Source organism: Mastigoproctus giganteus, chromosome 9, assembly GCF_048544385.1.
Source record: "Mastigoproctus giganteus isolate SK-2022 chromosome 9, ASM4854438v1, whole genome shotgun sequence".
Taxonomy (NCBI): Eukaryota; Metazoa; Arthropoda; class Arachnida; order Uropygi; family Thelyphonidae; genus Mastigoproctus; species Mastigoproctus giganteus.
The window spans coordinates 170145442-170169850 of NC_143583.1; the positions used below are offsets into that span (position 1 = coordinate 170145442).

The window sequence follows — 24409 nt, forward strand, 5'->3', positions numbered from 1 at the left end:
ATGTGCGCAACATGCCAGTGCTCCGCTCTGCCTCATCATCTGTCCATCTCGTACTAAAATAATTTTGAAGCTAATGGCAGCAAAATGATTGAATGTCGTCTGCTATAGAATGTGCAAAATTCAACTTGGCAAATTTTTATTCTGAATGTGATTTCTAGTTTTCTAATTTATGTTTCTAATTCTTTAATTTCATTCAATTTTTAGCTATTTTATTTTCCTGGAGCAGCCGCAGAGCCTCTGGGAAGTGTACGTGGAGCCCTTAGGGCTCCGCGGAGCACAGGTTGGGAACCACTGCTTTATAGAATCAAATTTCAAAAAAACAATTTAAATCATTAAAATGCACTACACTTTCATCATTATCATATGTTTGGTTATAAGAGTCAATTTTGAACGCTTTTATACTTTTCTAAAGCACATTTCTGGAGGTCACAACCATAAAACAACAAACACAATTTGCAGTTTCCAGTTTAAGCTTTTGTGTTAGTGCAATCTATTATAAACAGGCAGTAAACTCGTGTGGGTTTTTACGTTATTATGGTGAAATGTGTTTCCCCTTCACTGGAATCTTCAATCATATAAAAACAAAATACTGTAAATTTTCAGAATCTTCTCTTCATTCCTATTTTTTAAGCTTTGTAAACTTGTTACTCCATATCTCACTTGTGCGTATTGTGTTAGTTGCTAACTGATTGCCACGTGTTCTTTGTTACTGATTGCTTATCTTTTTTCAACTGTTTTAAATTTTACAACAAAAAAAATATATATATATCAGTGAACAGAAATATCAATTAGTATGTACATTACAGTATTAATTAAGCTATGTATGTAAGCATAAATTTATTTTTATTTTGCTAACCTGTGGAAAATATTCTTCTGATTTCATGTATCATTTAATTTTATTAATTGGTAAGGTAATAAAGTGTAAATTTGCGCTTAATATATCTTTACTTTTATAGCCTGTGGATAATATTCCTCCTATTTTTGCTTATTAGAATTGCCGTTTAATAGAATTAAAATTCAATTCACAAACATGATTGTGAATTGAATATCACATACATTGACATATCGTATAATGAAAGGGATTTTATTATGGAGAATACTAACTATTATATTAGGATCACCCAGAATATTAAATTGTGTCTGTAAATTGTGCGCGTTCTCTGGTCAATCTGCCTTTTTTGCTTGACGAAAAACCTGTTTTTCCAGAAAAAAAACCTTGCAATCCCGAGACCGACTAACTCAGCTATGGAGTCAAAAAAGCCCATAAAAGTTTCTCACGTCATCAACGAGATTTGAACCCAGGTCTTTTCCACCCGGTGTGGGGAGGACAGTGATGATGTCACTGTGCTACTGTGGAGATTTTATTATGGAGAGTCCATCGTAACGTGATTTGATCATACAGTCAACCAATCGTAAAGTGTGTCCACAGGGTTGGGGTGTCCATTGTATTTTTAACTATTTACATGAAACTTAACATAACTGGGGCAGCCACTTAATTGGGCCAGAGTGCACTAATCCCAATGTGTCTCAAATAACCAGAACCCACTGGAAGTGATATGGTTTGAGTTCTGAGCCTCTTTGCTGAAGTAATGGTGTTGCTTCATTGTCTTTATTTTCTGGTAGGGAGTGTTGGGTTCCCAAAAGAAGAATTTAGATTATCAGGATTCATAGTGTTTTTGATTTTGGTTCAGTATCCAGCCTCCTCACCCCCGAACAAGCAATAAATGCACTCAGGAGCGGGACACCAGAGCTATCCAAGCACCATACTTGCACCACCACCACCACCAGCTTCAATCCTATCCCTCAGACCATGAGTGTAGGCACATGGTATTGACACAGTTTACTCTTGCAGGCAAACCAACTAGCCGTGATCCTGGGCAAGCTATCCCAGGACCACCTGTCTTGTTGAAGCAAGGGACAAAGTGGTGTGTTGAAGTTGGACCTCTCAACCACTATTCTGGTGGATGAAAAGGCCCTTTGCCCAAATTCTTGAGGAATCCAACAAGTTTCACTTTGCAAACTCCAGGTTTCCATGGGAAGCACAGGGCAAATTGCCAGATTCTTATGGTGGTAGCTGGAACTTAGGCTGTGGGTACTGGATCCCCAATGATAACAATCTAGAGCAGTGGTTCCCAAGTATACTGAGATCTACAGACCCCTTCAAAAATGGAAAAAAGTTCGCGGATCCTGTGTGTGTGTGTGTGTGTGTGTGTGTGTGTGTGTGTGTGTGTGTGTGTGTGTGTGTGTGTGTGTGTGTGTGTGTGTGTTTCTGTGTGGGTATATAGGTATGAACACTGGGTTTTCTGAAAAGAAAATTTATAGTTTTATGTTTAAAACAATTCAACTTTATTTTTATTTTCACATAAATGTATAATAATAACTTTATTTATCATCAATTTCTATACATAGAACGAATAATTTGACCAGTTTCAGGGGGTTGTTTTGCAGACCCCAGTTTGGGAAATGCTGATCTAGAGGACCAACAGCATCACTGGTAGGTACCCTGACATGTACAAGTGTCCACGTCAAGGAGCCAATGAATATCGACTGACATGATGTATAGAAATTGAGTGACAGCTATGTTGTGTGCAAACATGGGAATGGAAAACATGACTAAACATGTTTTCCATTCTCATGTTTGCACAAAATTTATGATTCAAGTAACTTTTTGAATACATCTTGCATATTCTAACAAATGCAAGATGTATTCATATTTATTATCAAGTTCAGTTTTATAAAGAAATTTATGTAACTGAGAGAGACAGGGACAGATAAATCTGATAACTGTTTAAACTGAAGGAATTTAGGGGGGAAACTTACCTCTCACACCAATACCCCACAAAACATCTGCTTGCAAAATAGTAGTAATCTGACGAGGTATAGCACGAAGAAGCTTTCTTCTTACATACTTCCCTGTGGTTTGCCAAAAGGCATTTCCCTACAATTCAAAATTATAAATTAATTCAATACCTGAATAACGTATATGTAAGAAAATTATGTCCAATATATGTGAGTTGAATACCTGCTGCTGCTGAAACTGAAAATGTTTTCAGTTTAAGTTTGATACTTTGAAAATATATTTAGAGCAAGGCAGAGTGATTTTTTGTATGTGATTTTGCTACCACTTTGAGACATTAAAATCACAAGTAAAAGTAATCTTCAATTAAACTATCATGAAGAATAACACAGTCTATGTAAAATTAACCTATCACTTTTTAATAAACAAATTCTGCAAATACACATTTCAAGCTACATACACCAGCCTGAAATGTACATTTCAAGTTACTTATGGAATTTGTTCAGAATAATGTGGTAGTTTAATTAATTTCTCTGCACAATGCTTCCCTCATTCAAAATGATGGTCAATTTGTATTTTTTATTATTTCACAAGAAACACACATTCCAGTTGTTGTTAGTTTGGTTTTTAGGAGCATTAGAGACTAAGGCCGTATTGCTCTGGGGATATGCAGTAATTATTCCCTGACCTTTCCGCATCCTCTGTATTTGGTGGTCACGGGCTCGAACCAGGGTCTAATCAAGAAGCGTGTGTGCTACGCACTGCTGCTCCTGCCCACCTGGCTACGGAGGCGCCTCACATTCCAGTACAAGTAAGTCAAACCTACGAAATCTGGTAACCATGGGACCTGATCCTTGCTGTATCTTTGAATTTTCAAGATTTTCAGTAATCATATTATAACCATTATTAAAAAATCAAAAAATAGCATGCATTTTTATACTGTAACTTATTGTAAAAAGTACAGTATGTATCTTTCTATCTGAAAAAATGTAGTTTTTTTCAGATAGAAAGGTAACGTACAGTAATGGAAAAGAAAAAAATAACTGTACAGCACAATAAACAAAAAATTAATTATTTACCCCTCCAAAATATACTATTCATATAGAGTATACAGTAAACCCCTGCTATTCGCGGGGGTTACGTTCCTGAGAAATGTCGCGAATACTGAGTTATGGCTCCCATAGTAATAAAGGGGTTCCATTTCAAAGTAGGAAATATATATAAAAAACTAGTCTAAAATTTTGTCTATGTATGTATTATATGTACCTTCATAATATGACTATGTACATAGACAGTACATAGTGAAATGCAAGCATATGGCATCAAAATGAAAATAAGAAACAATTTAATATTAAATGTAATATTTATTAGAAATTTCAAACAAATCTTTCAAACCTTTGCTAGCAAAAAAACTTATCCCGCCAGTGCTATCACCAGTTTCGCTAAAGTGTTGATAAAGGAGTTTTGCGTTTTCACGAATGATGAGTGAACTTAACGGAATTTTATTTTGAGTTCGGTCTTCTATCCACAGATTTAAAGCTTTTTCCATTTTTTCTAATTTAACATCACGAGTTACAGAGCAAATTTTTTAAGCAATTAGCGTGTTTTCACGGACACTACGGCGGATTTTTTCTTCCGATTTTTTGATTGACCGTACCGTTGACTCATTGATTTTATAATGCTTTGCCACTGAGGAGACACTTTCACCATTAGAAATTTTGTCTAATAACTCAATTTTATTCGCTAATGTCATCACCTTGTTTGAACTTTTCACATTTCTCTTGTTATTCCCTTGTTAACACACATTAACTGTTTTAAACTGCAAAACGGTAGATTTATCACTTTTGTAAGCATATCAATTTATAAATTGATAAATTTATTCAATTTATAAAGCATATAAATTAAAAGCAAATGACGAAACCTTCCATGACAAGTGCATAACACATACTGAACAAGGATTAGCGAGAAACATCCACGCTCACGATTTTGTCATCCCTCTCCTCCCACCCACTGAGCGCTGTTTTGACCGGAAAAGATAATTTTAGCCACGCTAAAAATGTTCACGGCGCTTTAAAATTCACATTTTTTTAGGTTTCATTTTATATTAAATCAGCGATCGCGAATACAGATACCGTGAATAGCAGCCTCCACGTGGCGAGGTATGGCAACGTCTGGTCCCATTAGGGGCCTGGCGAGCAATAAGCCGGATAAACAATGGGCACAACATATAACACTACTCATGACCCACACACTTCTAAATCTCTGGCTTTGACAGGGTACTGTCACCGATACATAGAACATTCGCGGAGATGGGAGAAATCCCAGGAGCCGCTAGACCCTCAATACCTCATACCTCATGTATTTTGAAAAGGAAATGAAATAATCGTCACATTCTAGTTATGTACAGAGAAAACCAAACATCAGAAATGTGCCTTGCATTTTATAAGAAAAACGGTTCACTTTACAGTTATCCCAATTAGGGCATCTTATGTAAATATTTTGAATGAACACAATCCTCTCAGCCACTTGATTATCTTTCAGGTGGCATGGCATATAGATGTAATTCCTGCATTGATGTTCTTTACAAATGACAATAAAAGTTCCAAAAAAATATTCACTAAACAAATTTTTAGTGAATCATTACTCAAGTTCTAATGCTGCATGTAGAAATCAACATGCAGAAATTCAGAAAATCAAGAAATTCAGAATGCCTGAGTAATCTATTGCTAATTATCAAAGGGCTGCTAAATTTGTTCTTAAAACAATTAGATATTTCCATAACTTAACAACTTTCTTGATATTACTGGAGCACAATAAAAACTTTTATGGGTCTGGGATAAAACCTTTACCCTGCAAAATCACCAATTGGCAGATGGCCAATCCGAGAAATAAGTCCTCCATAACAGTATAGTGATTTTGACACATAATTTGTGTGGATAGATCTGTATTTGAATTCTGCAGAAGACTGGAGAAATTCTTAAAGGCCTCTGCAGTCAGAGCTATAGTCAGCCAATCTCAGTGAGAGGGAATTAGGCCCTTCTCCAGTGAGTTTTAGGTTTTTCAGCCCACCATCGTAAATTAGCCAATGAATACAGGGTTGTTCATAATATACTGCCATACCATGGCCTAAGATATCAATGTACTGCAAAACCAAGCTGAGAATGAATTTTATGAATTAGCCATTCCGAGTAATTTGGAATAAAGAGGGAGCACAGCAAAAGAAGCTTGTTAATCTCCAACAGACACATGGTTGGAATTTGTAAATGGAATATCAATATTATATATATATATATTTTTTTTTTATGAAAACCCAAACACGAGAGGTATTAGAACCTATAATACTTAGAACCATGCTTGGGTTGGAGGTTGAGAAGATGAAAGAAGATGTTAGGTGGGTCGGAAAACTGCTAGCTTGGGGGGAGACAAAGACCAATAGATTGACAGTAGCCACTGGCAGAGGTGAAAGAGATTCTTGCACTGCTTCTATTAGAATGAGCAGAAGCCTGAAAAACAAGATGCATGGTATTTCAGAGACTGCTGGGAGCCATTGCGGTACAAGTAAACACATGGGTTGTGTTAGGGTAGCAAAGAATAGAAACAGGTGCAGGTATACTTGCGTGTACACCAATGCTAGGAGTTTAGTAAATAAATTTGATGAATTTGACGTATTGCTCAAAACATCAAAGGCAGATATTGTTGGGATGTCGGAGGCGTGGTGTCGCACAGGTGTGGGGGATGCGGAGCTGCAATTTGGGGAGTGCAACGTCTACGGAGGGGATGGACAGGATAGGAGGGGGGAGGGGTTATGCTATTAGTTAAGAAACACATAAAAACCAAGGAAGTGAAGCCAGTCGACATCGCTGGACAGTGCAGTGTTGAGTCAGTTTGGTGTGACATAAGCATTGGGAGATCAAAATTGAGAGTAGGAGTGTGCTATAGGCCTAATGACTCTGATGAGTATAATAAGGAACTGTACAGGGAAATAGAGTGGGCCAGTAAATCAGAGAGTCTTATAATGGGAGATTTTAATTTCCCAGATATTGACTGGAATTTGGGGGCTGGTTACTCACGCACTAGCAGGACTTTTGTGGATTTATTGGATGATTGTTTTCTACATCAGCATGTTCGGGAGGCAACTAGAGGAAGTAATACTCTTGATTTGATTATCAGCAGTGATTCTTCATGCATTAAGAATCTGCAGATAAATGAACCACTAGGTGGCAGTGATCACAGTGTGCTGAAGTGGGATTTACTCAAAGAGGTAACTACCATTAGGGATAAAGGGAAGGGTTATTGCTTCCGTAAAGGCGACTACGATGGACTGAGACAGTATTTAAATTCTATACAGTGGGACCAACTGATGATGTTACCAACAGCAAATTCAAAATGGGAAGCATTCAAAGAACTTATCTTGGAAGCTACTAGGCTTTACATACCAACTAAGAAATATTGTTCAAGGTTTAGGCCAAAATGGATGTCAGATGAACTAAGGAGGCATATGGCAGAGAAGAAAAATGCATGGGATACTTACAAATTGACACATGACACAGAAGCCTATGATAGATACAAGTTGATATGCAACCAAGTTACAAAGGAGGTTAGGCAGGCGAAGGCAGATTACGAGAAATCCTTGGCAAGGGATGCAAAGAAAAACAGCAAAGAGTTCTTTACTTATGTAAACTCTAGAAGGAAGGGGATGAATCAGATTGGTCCACTTGATATTGATGGGTCAACTGTTGATGATCCTGCTCAGGTTGCTAACAAACTAAATGAATATTTTTCATCGACATTCACACATGAGGAGTTATTCAGCAAGGGGAATGCCAGAGGTGTATTCAACTCTAGCAGTAAGCTACAGAATCTTGAAATAACTGGGAGTAAAGTGGAGGAGAAACTGTTGAAGATAAACACAAGAAAGGCACCCGGGGTGGATGGGATCTATCCAGTTATATTAAAGGAGGCAGCAAAGGAAGTAAGCAAACCCTTAGCCATAATTATGAGAGCTTCCTTGGACTCAGGGGAGGTACCCATAGACTGGAAATGTGCAAATGTGACCCCAATTCATAAAGGAGGATCAAAGGCTGACACAAGTAATTATAGACCTGTGAGCTTAACTTCTGTTCCAGGAAAATTAATGGAGGCACTGGTTAAGGAAGCACTGCAGGATCATTTAGACAAGACTTCAGTTATAGCTCAGACACAGCATGGTTTTGTTAAGGGGAAGTCTTGCCTGACCAACTTGATTGGATACTATGATGCAGTCACAAAAGAACTGGATGCAGGGAATAACTTTGATATTATATACTTGGATCTTAGAAAGGCTTTTGATACTGTTGCACATGGAAGACTGCTACGCAAATTGGAGCAGTGTGACATTGGAGGCAAATTGCTGCTATGGATAAAGGGGTGGTTAAGGGGGAGAAGACAGAGAGTGGTAATAAATGGACACTGCTCATCGTGGACTAATGTTATTAGTGGAGTCCCTCAGGGCTCAGTGTTGGGTCCATTATTGTTTTCTGTATTTATAAATGATATTGATGATGGTATATCAAGCTTAATGTCCAAGTTTGCAGACGATACAAAGGTTGGCAGGGTTGTCAAGGACACTACTGACACTATGCTGCTGCAACAGGATCTGGAAAGGTTGAGCAGATGGGCTGAGAGATGGCAAATGAAGTTTAACATTGACAAATGTAAAGTACTACACATGGGAAACAGCAACCCCAGAGCAACGTATCAACTCTGTGGTACTACACTGACAGTGGTAGAGAATGAAAGGGACTTGGGGGTGGTTGTGCAGGCAGATATGAAGTTCTCTGAGCAGTGCAGACGGGCTGCAAGAGTAGCTCATGGAGTATTGTCAATGATATACAGGAATTTTTCCAGCAGGGATAAGGAGGTGATTATTCCATTGTATAAGGCAATGGTCAGGCCACACCTAGAGTACTGTATACAGGTCTGGAGGCCTCATTTCAAGAAGGATGTAGAGCTGCTGGAACGAGTACAGAGAAGGGCAACAAGATTAGTGAATGGAACAAAGGGGTGCTCTTACGAAGAAAGGCTTAAGTTTTGCAAATTACAGTGTCTGGAGACTAGGAACCAGCGAGGTGATCTGATAGAGGTGTATAAAGCCTTGAATGGTTTAAGCATGCTCAATGCTGATGGGATTCTTCCTCTAGCTCAGAAAAATCACCTGAGAGGGCATAAATTCAAATTGAGGAAAGACAGATGTAGGATAGACGTGCGGAAATTTGCCTTTAGCCAGCGGGTGGTTGGTTGGTGGAACAGACTTCCATCCCTTGTGGTGGAGGTTGATAGCCTAAATAAGTTTAAGGCTCAGCTGGACAGGTATTTTGAACGAACAGAGGGGTGAAGTGGAAGTGGGGTTTTTTTTTTTTTTTTTTTGGCTGATGCTGCATAAGCTTGCTTTCTTGCATTAAATGCCTCTACTAATGCTAATGCTAATGTTTGTTGACATTAGACTTGAACTTCTTTAGACTGTAATTTTCAGGAAATACGTATGAAGGAAGGTTGTTCCAGAAAACGGCAGTTGAATGAATAAACGAGGAAGATAAAAAGTTGGTTCTGTGAATTTGAACGGTAAATGGATGTTGGCTGCTGTCGGCACGTGTTCGACTGTTTTGAATGAGAGAGCGGGAATTATAGAAGCCAATTCAGAAGAATTGTGCCCGTGGAAGTATCTGTAGAAAAGGCATGTAGCAGAAACAGTACGTCTATGAGACAGTGAGTGGAGAGACTCTGTCAGAGAAGAGTAATTAATTAACCTATCTGCCCTCTTCTGAATGGAATCTTGAAGCCTGAGAGAGGTTTTGGGGGCACCGGCCCAAATGTGGGAACAATATTTCATGGTAGGGTGGATTTGTGATTTGTACAGAGTCAACAGCTACTTGGAAGAAAAGTAAAACCGAGAACAAAAGAGAAAATCAAGTTTTTTTGATGCAGAAGAAGCAATATTTGTAATATGCTTGTGCCAAGAGAGATTAGAAGTCAGGTTAATCCCCAAAAGAGATATATCATTTTGCCTAGAAATTGGAGTGTCACCAAAGATAAGCGTAGGAGCAGAAGAATCCGTTTTGAGAGATATAAGACAAGACTGAGTTTTAGAAGGATTGAAACCAACTAAGTTGTCTTTGCCCCACTTATGTAAATGAGTGGGGCAAAGACAACTCAGTTGATGTCATTGACCTGGACATCGGCATTTAAGGAATTGGTAGCGGATTTTCAAGAGGTTGAAGCTGATTGGCAGGGCAAGCTTTCTCAAAGTGGAAAGCAATGTACTATCATCAGCAAAACTATGGATAGGATTTCCAGTCAATGAAAGAAGGTCATTAATATACAAGAGGAAAAGAGTGGGGGAAAGAACAGAACCTTGGGGGACACCAGCATTAGTTGAAAAGTTAGAAGACAGAGAACCATCTACCATCACCTTCGGTAAGCAATCAGAGAGAACACTGGATAACCAATTACAAAATACAGTTGACGAACCATAAGATGGAAGCTTGTTTGGGAGACCTTTATGCCAAACACAATCGAAACAATTTGAGATATCAAGAGCAACTGCTTGTGTTTCTCCGAACTTTTCCATTGAATTTGTCCATAAATGGCCAGAATATCAATAGTGGATCAACACTGACAGAATCCATACTGGCGATCATTGATCAGACGGCAGGTTTCTAAAGTTAGCGGTTAATTGATTTCTCCATTGCTTTAGAAAGAGTAGAAGTAATTGCAATAAGACGATAATTGGATGGGAGGGATTTGTCACGCTTTTTTAGGAACTGGCTGGATGTGAGCAAATTTCCAAGCAGAAGGAAAAACACCTTTCGAATAGGAAAGTGAAAAAGGCGGCAAACAACAGGAGTAAGTTCAGGAGCACAGGTTTTGAGAACAAGTGAAGAAATACCATTAGGACCTGGAGCTTTCTTAGCATCAAGATTTGTCAAAATTCTTCTGACATCCTTTTGACAGAAGACCACAGGAGGCACTGAATGGGAGGAATGGTGGGAGGTGTATTACCAAGATCATTAATACATGAGTTGGAAGAAAAATGGGATGCTAGCAGGTCAGCTTTATCCTTGGCTGAAGTGACAACAGAACCATCCAGTATGGAAAGAGTTGGGAGCAGAGATGGGCAAAAGTTGCGGGCAACAGCTTTGGCAAAAGACCAGAATGCTCGGCTGCCATTAGGGCATGAAGCAGGTTTTCTACCCTTGGCCTGTTCAAAACCTAGTTTGGACTGGTTAATAACTGCTTTACAATTGTTGCGAGCTATGGTGTGGGCAAAAAATGAAACTGAAGATTTGGAAACAAGCCAATTACGATATGCAACATTCTTCTCCTGAACCGCCTTAGCACATTTATTGGAAAACCAAGGTTTAGATAAAGGACGAGATTTTAAAGCGGAGTGTGGAATAAAGCATTCCATACCTACAAGAATAATTTCACTGACACGATCTGAGCAAATGTTGACATCAGAAGTTTTGAAACAGTAATCCGACAAAGGAAAAGAAGAAAATAAATCTCGCAGGTCATCCCATTTTGCATTCTTGTAATGCAAAACAATACAAGGTTGGGAATAGCCATGAGATAAAGGCTCCATTGGAGAAGACACAATCACTACGTTATAATTAATTATATAGTATATCCTTTCTGTGGTTTGAATTGTGTGTATATAAACACTTTTTTTTTTTTTTTTTTTTATGTAAACCCCAAACACAAGAGGTATGGGAACCTATAGTACTTAGTACCGTGCTTGGGTTGGAGGTTGAGAAGAAGAAAGAAGATATTTGTTGACATTGGACTTGAACTTCTGTAGACTGTAATTTTCAGGAAATACGTATGAAGGAAGGTTGTTCCAGAAAACAGCAGTTGAATGAATAAACGAGGAAGATGAAAAGTTGGTTCTGTGAGTTTGAAGTTGGACAGTAAATGGATGTTGGCTGGTGGCGGCATGTGTTCGGACTATTTTGAAAGAGAGAGTAGGAATTATAGAAGCCAATTCAGAAGAACAGTGCCCAATCAAGTATCTGTACAAGAGGCATGCAGCAGAAACAGTACGTCTATGAGACAGTGAGTGGAGAGACTCTGTTAGAAATGAATCAATACTTATCCTAACTGCCCTCTTCTGAATGGAATCAAGAAGCCTGAGAGAAGTTTTGGGGGCACTACCACAGATGTGGGAACAATATTCCATGGCAGGGCGGATTTGCGATTTATACAGAGTGAGCAACTGTTTGGAAGAAAAGTAACGCCGAGAGCGAAGGAGAAAACCAAGTTTTTTAGATGCAGAGGAAGCAATATTTGTAATGTGCTTGTGCCAAGAGAGATTAGAAGTCAGGGTAGTCCCCAAAAGAGATATATCATTTTCCCTAGAAATCGGAGTGTCATTAAAGATAAGCATAGGAGCAGAAGAATCCTTTTTGCAAGATATAAGACAAGACTGAGTTTTAGAAGGGTTGAAATCAACTAAGTTGTCTTTGCCCCACTGGAGAATTACCTGAAGATTGGCATTTAAGGAATTGGTAGCAGATTTTCGAGAAGTTGAAGCTGATTGAGCAGGGCAAGGTTTCTCAAAATGGAAAGTAGAATGCAATGTGCTATCATCGGCAAAACTATGTATAGGATTTCCAGTCAATGGATGAGGGACATTAATATACAAGAGGAAAAGAGTGGGGGAAAGAACTGACTTAGGGGGACACCGGCATTAGTGGAGAAGTTAGAAGACAGAGAGACATCTACCATCACCCTCAGTGAGTGATCAGAGAGAAAACTGGATAACCAATTACAAAAAACAGTTGGCAAACCATAAGATGGAAGCTTGTTTAGAAGACCTATATGCCAAACATGATCGAAATCTTTTGAGATGCCAAGAGCAACTACTTGTGTTTCACCGAACCTTTCCATTGAATTAATACATAAATGGGTAACATAAGCCAGAATATCACCAGTGGATCGACACTGACGGAATCCATACTGGCAATCATTGATCAGACAGAAGGTTTCTAGGAAGTATTTTAAGAGTTGGTGGTTAATTGATTTCTCCATTACTTTAGAAAGAGTAGAAGTAATTGAAATGGGACGATAATTGGATGGGAGGGATTTTTTCACTCTTTTTAGGAACTGGCTGAATATGAGCAAATTTCCAAGCAGAAGGAAAAACACCTTTGGAATAAGAAAGTGAAAAAGGGCGGAAAAATACAAGGTTCAATCAAAAAATTAAGTTTATTCAATGATAAATGCTTATATTGTTAACATTCTTCAATATAATCTACTTCTACAATCACATTTGTTTCATTGCACTTACCATAGAAGAAATGTTTTGGAAGACTTCTATTGGGCGAATATACTTTTAGAGAGTCTATTGATTGCATTTTATTGAATCAAATCAAATCATTTTCCTTTCATGCCCTATTTTAATTTTTGGAATAGCCAAAAGTCACATGGCTCCAAATCAGGCAAATAAGATTGTGTGGCATGACTTCGTACTTTCTATTGGTCAAAAATTGACAGACTTCAAGAAACATGTGATACAGTATATTGCTGTGATGAAGGAGACAGCCATTTTCAATTTTTCAGATGGTTCCAGGTATATTACATATTGTAAACATTTTAGATCATGGTAGTAGACTGCATTAATAGTAGCAACTTGTTGAATGAATTCTGAAAACACTGTCTCCCTCATTGTCAAAAAAATGCAATTAGCATAACTTTCACTGGAATGCTTTTTTTTTTTTGGCCTTGGTGACAATGTTTTATATGATTTGCACTCTTTGACCCTTATTCTCTGGTTCATATCCACACAATCAAGACTCATCACTTGTGCAGGATCTAACAAAGCTTGCTTAAAATATTCAGGTGAAATGATAGCAGGATGCTATCCATGATTTCGAGTGAGTGTATCCGTTTGGAATAAACTTCATGGTCCCCTAACTAATGACCAAATCCTGAAGTCAACGTGACCCGAACTGAATCAAATGAAAGAGACAGCTCCTCTCTTTAGCAATTTCTTAAATAGTCAGTCATCAATCCAACTGAATGGTGGGGCAGACCTCATTAATATTTTTATCAGATCTGGATGTTGACATTCTACTCCTTTCTTCGGCTTTCAAATGAAAAATTTCCCTCAAAAAATTGGAAAACACTAAAAACCATTTTTTTTTTTTGTCTTGATTTCATCGCTCTAAATAGTAATGAGCAATTCTTGTTTCCATGGATGACTTCGAATGACTAGGTTTAAAACAAAATTTAATGTTTCCAAGTTTCATTGCCACTATAAGTGAAAAATGTAGTAGCAGTAATGGCAAACGATTCAAGAAAGCAAGCCATTATAGCATTAGCAACTAAAAAAAAAAAAAATTCCCTCATTCGTACCCTCCAAGAATCTGTCTAGTTCTCCCTTTAATTTATTCAACCCGTCCACTTCCACAACAACAGATGAAAGCCTCTTCTAACAATCAACCACCCACTGGCTGACGGCAAACTTTCCATTTCCATCAGCCATTTTCAATCCACTGCAAGATGAAGGCCTCTCCAGCAACTTTCCAGTTCCTTCTGTTTTGTGCAATGGCCATCCATTGCACAAATCTGAACTCAAAAATATCATCTCTCCATCTCCATTGTTGTCTTTCAGGTTTTCTTTTAGCTCCTCTTGGGTACCATTCTATTATTTATGTAGTCCATTTTTCATCATTTTTTCGAGCTATGTGTCCTGCCCAGTCCATTTCAGTTCTTTAGTTTTGACAAGAATGTGTTTGCTGCCTAATACATGTGTTTCTCTTCTTATCCAACAGTCTGATTCCTAATATAATTCATTCAATTCTTCACTATGTAGTTCTCAGCTTCTCTTCCATTCTTTTTGTGAGTGCCCAAGTTTCACTTCCATAAGTCATGTTGGGGAGTATACACTGGCTCATTATTTTATGTTTTAAACAAATTGGGATATTGCTCCTCAGTATGTGACTATATTTCCTGAATGTTATTCATCTAAAATTTATTCTTCTCTTGACTTCCAGCCATTTATCATTATTGCAGCTCATGACTTGTCCCAGTTAAGTATATGAATCCACCTTTTCAATTACTGCTCCTTCAATGATTATATCCCTTTCTATGGCATACTTGTTCTTCATTACTTTTGTTTTAGCCATATTCATTTTTAGTTCGAAATCCTTACTAACTCTGCATAATTGATTAACATTTTTCTCTAATTCTTTGGGATTATGGCTTATGATCACAATGTCGCCTGAAAATTGTACACAGGTTAGGTACTCTCCATTCACATTGACTCCTTTCTGTGACCAGTCCAATATTCTGAAAGCTTCTTCTAGGGCAACAGTAAACAACTTTGCAGATATTGTGTCTCCTTGTCGAACTCCTTTTCCAATTTTAAATTTGCTACTGTCTTTGTTTAGTCTAATAAAGGAGGTAGCGTTCCAATATATATTTTCTTCAAAATCATAACGTATGGGATGTCTATGCCTTGTCTTTCCAGTGCCCGGAACATTGCTTTATGCTGTATGGAGTCAAATGCCTTTTCACAATCCACAAATGGGACGCATAATGGCATTTTATATTCATTTTCTTTCTCCATTATCTGTGAGATTACGTGAGAATCCTGTCCTAAACCAGCTTGCTCTTTCAGACGATTCTCATCAAGTCTGTGACAACCTTTCACAATCCACAAATGGGACGCATAATGGCATTTTATATTCATTTTCTTTCTCCATTATCTGTGATATTACATGAGAATCCTGTCCTAAACCAGCTTGCTCTTTCAGACGATTCTCATCAAGTCTGTGACAACCTCAAGTCTAAAACTCTGATGGAACTGATATTCTGGTGACACTCAAGTCAAGTGAACTCAATTTTGGCAAAATCTGAATGGTCTTGACAGCCAAATCCTCTACTTGCACCTTCACGATGGTGGGACTGTTAGTAATCCTGCGTATAACTTCCATGCACAAGTACATGGTGGGTGACCACCCAGGTGTGAACCAACATAAGCAGAGGTTGAAGTTTTGATTTTTTTTTTGATTTGGTAGTTGTTGGCGCATCGGCTTCTGTGGCCATATTGCACCTTCCAAGGTTTTTGCAGTACTTTGATCCAAGCCCAAGGCGGGAATCGAACCCGCGACCTTTGGGTTGCCGAGCAGGTACTTTACCCACTCGGCTAGCCCGGTCGGCACAGAGGTTGAGGTGTGGCACCCACACCACATGGAGGAATGCTGCCCCTCTATGTTACCAGGCAGTACTAGGTGGTAGATCACTCTCATCAACCAGTGCAATACCACCATTTTGCTTACTGGAGGCTTGAAGTGGTGGAACCCATGTTTAGCCTCTAGAGCTAAGTTCCAGTCAACCCTTCCCTATCTCTTCCATCATGCAGTATGATTGATGACTTTTGAGGTTATGATGAACATCGTGGCGAGATCCAATATTCCTTACATTTCAACGGTACAGCTATAAAACGGTGTTCGCAGGCCGGCCGCCAGTTAGTACACTGGACCGAACCTATTGGTAACTCTCTAGGAGGCTTCCAGATCAGCTAGTGATTATTTCTTGCTACCTCTACTCTGCCAGATAGTGACTGAAGGGAGTCCAAGTAGTGAGTATGCGGGTAGCATTGTCGAGGCCACGCTATGTCAAGGATCTGGGTATATTCTTTATGTGTTACCATGTGTACACCATATCCAAAAGTTTCATTAATTCATACAGCATGTCTGCCCCCCCAACACTTTTTCTTACTATTGAATACACCATGAGTTGTCAAACTAATAGAGCAAACTTATCTGCAAAAAGATCTAAACCTCCAAAGCACTTCCTAATTCATTTCACAAATATACGTGGTCTCCATTCTAATCTCAACGATGTCCATTTCCACTTGCAGTCTGCCAAACCCCATGCACTTTTTCTGACAGAATCTCAGTTATCGGTTGATTCAACTACAGCTCATCTCAGATGCCCAAATTATTCGCTGTATGATTCCTTTTCCTCAAAGGTGGTACTTGTGCATATGTCCGTTCTGATATTCCCTGTCAGAGACTTGGCAATTTGGAATCTCCTCCCTTTGATCTTCTCTGGCTTAAAATCTCTCTACCTCATTGTGTCAAATTCATCTGTTGTCTCTACCGTTCTCCCAACTCCACTAATCAATTGGAGCTCTTTGACTTCCTCTCTTTGTAACTTGACTTTCTCCAGTCCAACTTTTCTAACAGTGAGGTAATTTTCCTTGGTGATTTTAATGTACACAACTCCAGCTGGCTTCCGTTTTCTAGTCACACCGACCCAGCTGGTCGAGATGCTGAGGCTTTTACAATTACTAAAGCCCTTGCACAGATTGTTCATTTACCTACAAGACTGCCGGACAATCCCAATCATACAGCCAACATGCTTGATCTTTTTCTCACAAACAACCCTTCTAAGTACACGATCGAAGTGAGAGATCCTTTAGGCACTTCAGATCATAACTTGGTGATTGTCTCTTCCCCAATGGAGCTTTTATCTCTTTGCTATTCCCAACCTCGTGTTGTTTGGCATTACAAGAATGCAAAATGAGATGACCTGCCAGATTTCTTTTCTTATTTTCCTTGTTTGGATTACTGTTTCAAAACTTCTGATGTCAACGTTTGCTCAGATCGTGTCAGTGAAATTATTCTTGCAGGAATGGAATCCTTTATCCCACACTCCACTTTAAAATCTCGTCCTTTATCTAAACCTTGGTTTTTCAATAAATGTGCTAAGGCTGCTCAAGAGAAGAATGTTGTATATCGTAATTGACTTGTTTCTAATTCTTCAGTTTCATTTTCTGCCTACACCAAAGCTCGCAACAATTGTAAAGTAGTTATTAACCAGTCCAACCTAGAGTTTGAACAGGCTAAGAGTAGAAAACTTGCTTCTTGCCCTAATGGTAGCCGAGCATTCTGGTCTCTTGCCAAAGCTATTGGCCGCAACTTTTGCCTATCTCTGCTCCCATCTCTATCAAAAACCAGATGATTCTGTTGTCACTTCAGCCAAGGATAAAGCTGACCTGCAAGCATCCCATTTTTCTTCCAACTCATGTATTAACGATCTTGGTAAAACACCTCCCACCATTCCCAAAATGCTCCATTCAATGCCTCATGTGGTCTTCCGTTAAAAGGATGTCAGAAGGATTTTGACGAACTTTGATGCTAAGAAAGCTCCAGGTCCTGATGGTATTTCTCCACTTGTTCTCAAAACCTGTGCTCCTCAATTTACTCCTATTCTTTGCCGCCTTTTTTCACTTTCTTATTCCAAAGGTGTTTTTCCTTCTGCTTGGAAATTTGCTCATATCCAACCAGTTCCTAAAAAGGGTGACAAATCCCTCCCATCCAATTATCGTCCCATTGCAATTACTTCTACTCTTTCTAAAGTAATGGAGAAATCAATTAACCGCCAACTCAAACTACCTAGAAACATTCCGTCTGATCAACGATCGCCAGTATGGATTCCATCAGTGTCGATCCACTGGTGATATTCTGGCTTATGTTACCCGTTTATGGAATAATTTAATGGAAAGGTTTGGTGAAACACAAGCAGTTGCTCTTGACATCTCAAAGGCTTTCGATCGTGTTTGGCATAAAGGTCTTCTAAACAAGCTTCTTATGGTTTGCCAACTGTTTTTAGTAATTGATTATCCAGTTTTCTCTCTGATTGCCCACTGAGGGTGATGGTAGATGGCTCTCTGTCTTCTAACTTCTCCACTAATGCGATGTCCCCCCAAGGTTCAGTTCTTTCCCCACTCGTTTCCTCTTGTATATTAATGACCTTCTTCCATTGACTCGAAATCCTATTCATAATTTTTCCGATGATAGCACGTTGCATTCCACTTTCCATTTTGAGAAACCTTGCCCTGCTCAATCAGCTTCAACTTCTCGAAAATCTGCTACCAATTCCTTAAATGCTGATGTTTAGGTAATTCTCCAGTGGGGCAAAGACAACTTAGTTTATTTCAACCCTTCTAAAACACAGTCTTGTCTTATATCTCGCAAAAAGGATTCTTCTGCTCCCATGCTTATCTTTAGTGACACTCCGATTTCTAGGGAAAATGATATATCTCTTTTGGGGATTATCCTAACTTCTAATCTCTCTTAGCACAAGCACATTACAAATATTGCTTCCTCTGCATCAAAAAAACTTGGTTTTCTCTTTCGCTCTCAGTGATACATATCTTCCAAACAGCTGCTCACTCTGTGTAAATCGCAAATCCGCCCTTCCATGGAATATTGTTTCCACATCTGGGGTGGTGCCCCCAAAACCTCTCTCAGGCTTCTTGATTCCATTCAGAAGAGGGCAGTTAGGTTAATTAATGATTCATCTCTAACAGAGTCTCTCCACTCACTGTCTCATAGACGTACTGTTTCTGCTGCATGCCTCTTGTACAGATACTTCCATGGGCACTGTTCTTCTGAATTGGCTTCTATAATTCCCACTCTCTCTTTCAAAACAGTTCGAACCCGTGCCACCACCAGTCAACATTCATTTACTGTCCAACTTCAAACTCACAGAACCAACTTTTCATCTTCCTCGTTTATTCATTCAACTGCTGTTTTCTGGAACAACCTTCCTTCGTACGTATTTCCTGAAAATTACAGTCTACAGAAGTTCAAGTCCAATGTCAACAAATATCTTCTTTCATCTCCTCAACCTCCAACCCAAGCAAGGTACTAAGTACTATAGTTTCTAATACCTCTCGTGTTTGGGGTTTACATAAAAAAAAAGGGAAAAAAAAGTATTCTTTCTAATCCATTAGTAATGACCATTGTGAACAACTTGGAGACATGAGATAAGAGGCTAATTGGTCTATAATTTCCAATTTATCTCCTTGCTTATGCAGCAAAACTATGATTGCATTATTCCACTCCTTAGGCATTCCACCTTTCCTAATGTATTTTATGAAGTCTTGCCAGTTTCTGTGTCATGTCTCTTCCTCCCAATTTTAACAAATATACAGTAACTTCATCTTCATCTGGGGCTTTCTGATTCTTCTTTTTCTTCAACACATGATCTACATCATCAGGAAGAATATTGGACATGTCGTATGTGTTACTAATTTGTGATCCATCTTTCCCACTGCTGGCATCATTCCCTCACTCCTTATATAATTCTTTATAGTAGTCTTCTGCTATTTGAATTATGCCTTCTCTGCTATTTATAAGTACACCATCACTATTCTTCAGTTTCAGTATCATTTGTCTTTCTGTATTACTTCTCATGACTGCTGATTTAAGTCCTTTGTTTTCCCTTAATGCTTGTTCTACTTTTCTTGTGTTAGATCTTCTTATGTCCTCTCTGAGTACCTTTCTAATGGCTTTGCATAACTCAGTATACTCAATTTTGTCCTTGTCAGTGTTTATCTTGCCATCTTCATTTGTCATCTTCAGTTCATCATGACAAGTGTTTCTTGACTAATTTTTACTTCTTTCGATTTCTGTTTACCTATAGATTTCTTGGCTTTAACACTTTCAGAAAGTTGTTATATTCCTTGTTAATATCTTGGTCTTGAAAGATCTGCAGAAGCTCACACTTGTTCTTAAGTTTCAGTACATACTGCCTTTTCTCCTCTTCTATTACCTCAAAGACTCATATTATTTACTCAAGTCAGTTTTTTCCTTTCTTTTCTTACATCTATATCAAGTGTGTATCTTACAATTCTGTGATCACTTCCAACATTTACCTTGTACAGGACAGTAACATCAGTCACAGTATATCTTCTATCAGTGAGGATGAAGACTTCAACTTGAATTTATGTCCCCTCATATGCGTATTCTCAGCAAGTAGAAGAATACTATTAACCTTCAGCTTACTAAATCCATTCAAGACTTTAAATACCTCAATCAGATTTCCCTGAAGATACCTGGTCTCAAGATGCTGCAATTTGCAGAAATAAAGCTATTCTAGGTAAGAGTACCCTTTTCTTCCCTTCAGCAGTCTAGTTGCCTTCTCTACCCCCATTCCAGCAGACCTTCCTAAAGTGAGGCCTCCAGGCCTATATTCCGTATTCAAGATTCAGCCTAACCACGGCCTTATACAAAGGGATAATCACCTCTTTATTAGCAAAGTTTCTGCATATCATTGACAAAACCCCATGAGCTGTCATGCAGCATATCTGCACTGTCCAGAGAATTTCATATCTGACTGCACAATTACCACCAGATCTTTTTCATTCTCCACTACCCTGAGTATAGTACCACACATTTGATAAGTTACTCTCGAATTACTGCTACCCTGTGCAGTACCTTGCATTTGTGAATGTTAAAATTCAACTTCCATTTCTCGGCTCATCGACCCAATTTTCCTAGAACTTGTTGCAGTAGCTCACGCTGATGATTGCATTAACCACCCTGCCAACCTCTGTATCATCTGCAAACTTTGACATTAAGCTTTATATACCTCCATCAATATTTGATAAATATTGAAAACAACAATGGGACCAGCATTGAACCCTTAATGCATGAAGAATCACTGCTGATAACCAGATCAAGAGTATTGCTTCCTCTTGTTGCCTCTTTAACATGCTGCTGTAGGAAACAGTCATCCAAGAAATCCACAAAAGTCTTGCTAGTGTCTGAGTGACCATCACACAAATTTCAGTCGATATCTTACGGATATTGACTGGAATAGTTAAAATCCCCCATTATGAGACATTCTGATTTGCTGGACCCCTCAATTTCCCTGTATGGCTGTTTGGTATACTCATGACAGTCATCAGGCCTATAATACACTCCTAATGTCAATTTTGTTTCTGCAGTGCTGTATCACACCAAACTGACTCAACATTGCACTCAATAAATAAGATCTTTATTGTAAAGTTCATCGGTACACCAGGTACCACGACCCTACAATACCCTTCATGGCATCATTCCAGGGGTTATTCAACTGAATGCACTGCCTTAGATTTAATATTCTTCTTGCTAAGAGCATAACCCCTCCACTTTTCCTGTCCTGCCTGACCTTCCTGTATAAATTGTACTCCCCTTATTCAAATTCAGCATTACTCATGTCTGAGTGACACCACGTCTCCACTATTCCTACATTGTCTGCATTCGACGACTTAATCAGTTCTTCAAATTCATCAAATTTATTTACAGTGGTCCTAGCATTAGTGTGAATGAAAGTTTACATGCAAGTGTCCTTACTCTTGGTTACCCTAACACAGCCCATATATTTATTTGTTCCATGATAACCCATAGCGGTGCCTGAAATCTCAGACACCTTCCTTTCCAGGCTGCTGCATGTACCAATAGTAGTAATGCAAGAATCCCTTTCACCTCTGCCTGCAGCTCTAGTGAAACTATTAGTCTGTGTATCCCCCCAAGCTAGCCATTTTCAGACCCACCAATTACTGCCTCTATAGTAACAGCAAATATTCCTGCACCCCTTCTATTCAAGTGTATCCCGTCCCAGTAAAAAGTCTCTCCTGTTAATAAGCTCTGACGATGTGAGGAAAATTCTACTCCAGAGCTGAATTGATTGGCCAGACACTATAGGAGATAGCACATATACTGTACTCCCTCCTAAAGTGTCTAGCCAGAATTGCAGACACTTTCAAATTCAATCCTAACTGGCAAGTTTCTGCCAACAGTGCCCTGTGCTTGTTAATTAAGTCCTCAGATCGCTATTTCTTAATATCATTAGTGCTCCCTGTACAAAAATATCACCTTTTGTGCCTTTAAAAAAGCACAAAAAAAAATCTGCTCTACAACATCATCTACTTTTGCCCCTGGCAGACATACCCTAGTCCTACTGCACCTATCCTTCTTGCAAAATATATTTCCCGTTTCCCTGACAAAAACAATAAGAGTTACCAATAATAACTAGCTCCTGTAGGACCAGTGCATTCTGCCTTGAAGATTGTCACTGTGTTGCCTGATGCACAAAAGTGAGCTCTGGCATTGAGTTGGGCAGCTGACAGCCTGATTGGCCCCATTTTAATTCCTTCGAGGGTATCTGCTCTACTCTTTGAACTCTCATAAAAACCCATCAGAATGCTGAGTTAGCACCTAATTTCTTCACTCTCTCTCTCTCTCTCTCTGCACTTAGCTCACACAAATACACCCTCCTTGGGTGGATCATGTCCTGTTCCAGAAAGTCTGCAAACATTTCACAAGTTGCACATTTTTTTAAGTCTGTGATGTGTTGGAGAATCACCCCCTTCAGTTCACCCCCGAGCCACAGTACCCCCACTGCTTTGCTGCTCTAGTCTGGAGCATGGTTTCCATTCAAATACAATTTAATTGATTAACAATGAAAATTAATAAATTTAATTGATTAATTGACAATACTTCACTAAGCTAATAGATTCTTAAATGCAGTGATATGTATTACACTATCTAATTTTATGTTATACCTTATGCTATCAAGTTTGATATATATTTTATTATGCTATAAGATTGCAATGCTAAATTAGTTATATCCTTGCTAAAAAGTATAATTTTTTTATCTAATCACAAAAGGATATTATCCCTAACAAGTCAAGTGATTCGAACCTTCAAGCTATTCATTTATCACAATTAAAAACCTACTATTGCATGCACTACTTGTTATGTGTTATGATATTCGCGATAAAATAGTGGAACGAGTAGTAACCCATAACTTACAAAGTTAACTTACTGGCTAAATTTAAATATAAACTAACGAATATGGCTAATACTATTTAAATTATTTGTAAAACACAATTAGTATGTTAATTAATCCCAAAAACTGTAAAAATTTCCAAAAAACTTATCCATTTCCACAAGCAGAAAATGTGTACATGTTCAAAAGATGTTAAGCCATGCTCATGATTTTTTAGCTATTGCTATGTATTAAAAAATTATAAGATCATTCACTGAACTTTTTGATCAAGCTTGTATGACTGAATGTACTATTAACACCCAGAAATATGAAAAGTCTAATATACTTTAGTTAAAATATATAAATTATGTGCATACAATATACAGAGACACTGTATCCAGCCAGTAAATACAAAAACTAACTTAATCTGCCAATGCAAACCATTCAAAAAAAAAAACCTAAGAGTGGGTGCATGGTTAGTGACACATCATTTAACTTTTTCAACATAAAAGGCAAGAAGCTGTTCAAAATAGTGTGCTTTAATTTTATTTTAACACCACATTTAACAATAAGATTAGTAACAATGATCTTGTTTCCTGAAAAAAAATAAATAAATAAAGAATATATATATATTTTTTTTTTATTAATTAATTAATTATTTATTTATCTTATTATAATTTAACTTTTGTCAATATTTAATGGTAGTATATATATATATATATATCCCCCAACTATCACACTTCACATGATTCTCAACTTCTCAGTGACAAAACAAGTAAAATCAAAGCCCATACTAAAGCTCCATTGAAACTTAGTAAGGTTGGGTGTACAGTGCACTTTGAACACAAACAGAGTCTCAAAGAATTTTTTAACAGTTATACTTTTCCAATTAAAAAATATTTAATGATGCAGACTGAAAGTGAATATCATACTGGAGAAACATTAAAATTCATTCTGAAGTGATTCTAACAGATATTTAAATTTTAAAAGCCTACCCCACCCCCATCCCTTTGGTGTAGCCAG

At 38.2% G+C, this 24409-nt stretch overlaps 1 protein-coding gene across 3 annotated transcripts in view; it reads right to left on the minus strand.

Annotated features, from left to right (window-relative positions):
* The window catches only part of S1P (membrane-bound transcription factor site-1 protease), a 680544-nt gene that overhangs the window by 532222 nt on the left and 123913 nt on the right, over positions 1-24409 (minus strand). For all 3 annotated transcript variants that reach the window (XM_090381734.1, XM_090381736.1, XM_090381735.1), the window contains exon 6: positions 2821-2938. In XM_090381734.1, the coding sequence (XP_090237860.1) occupies positions 2821-2938 (118 nt within the window). The remainder of the gene's footprint in view (positions 1-2820; positions 2939-24409) is intronic.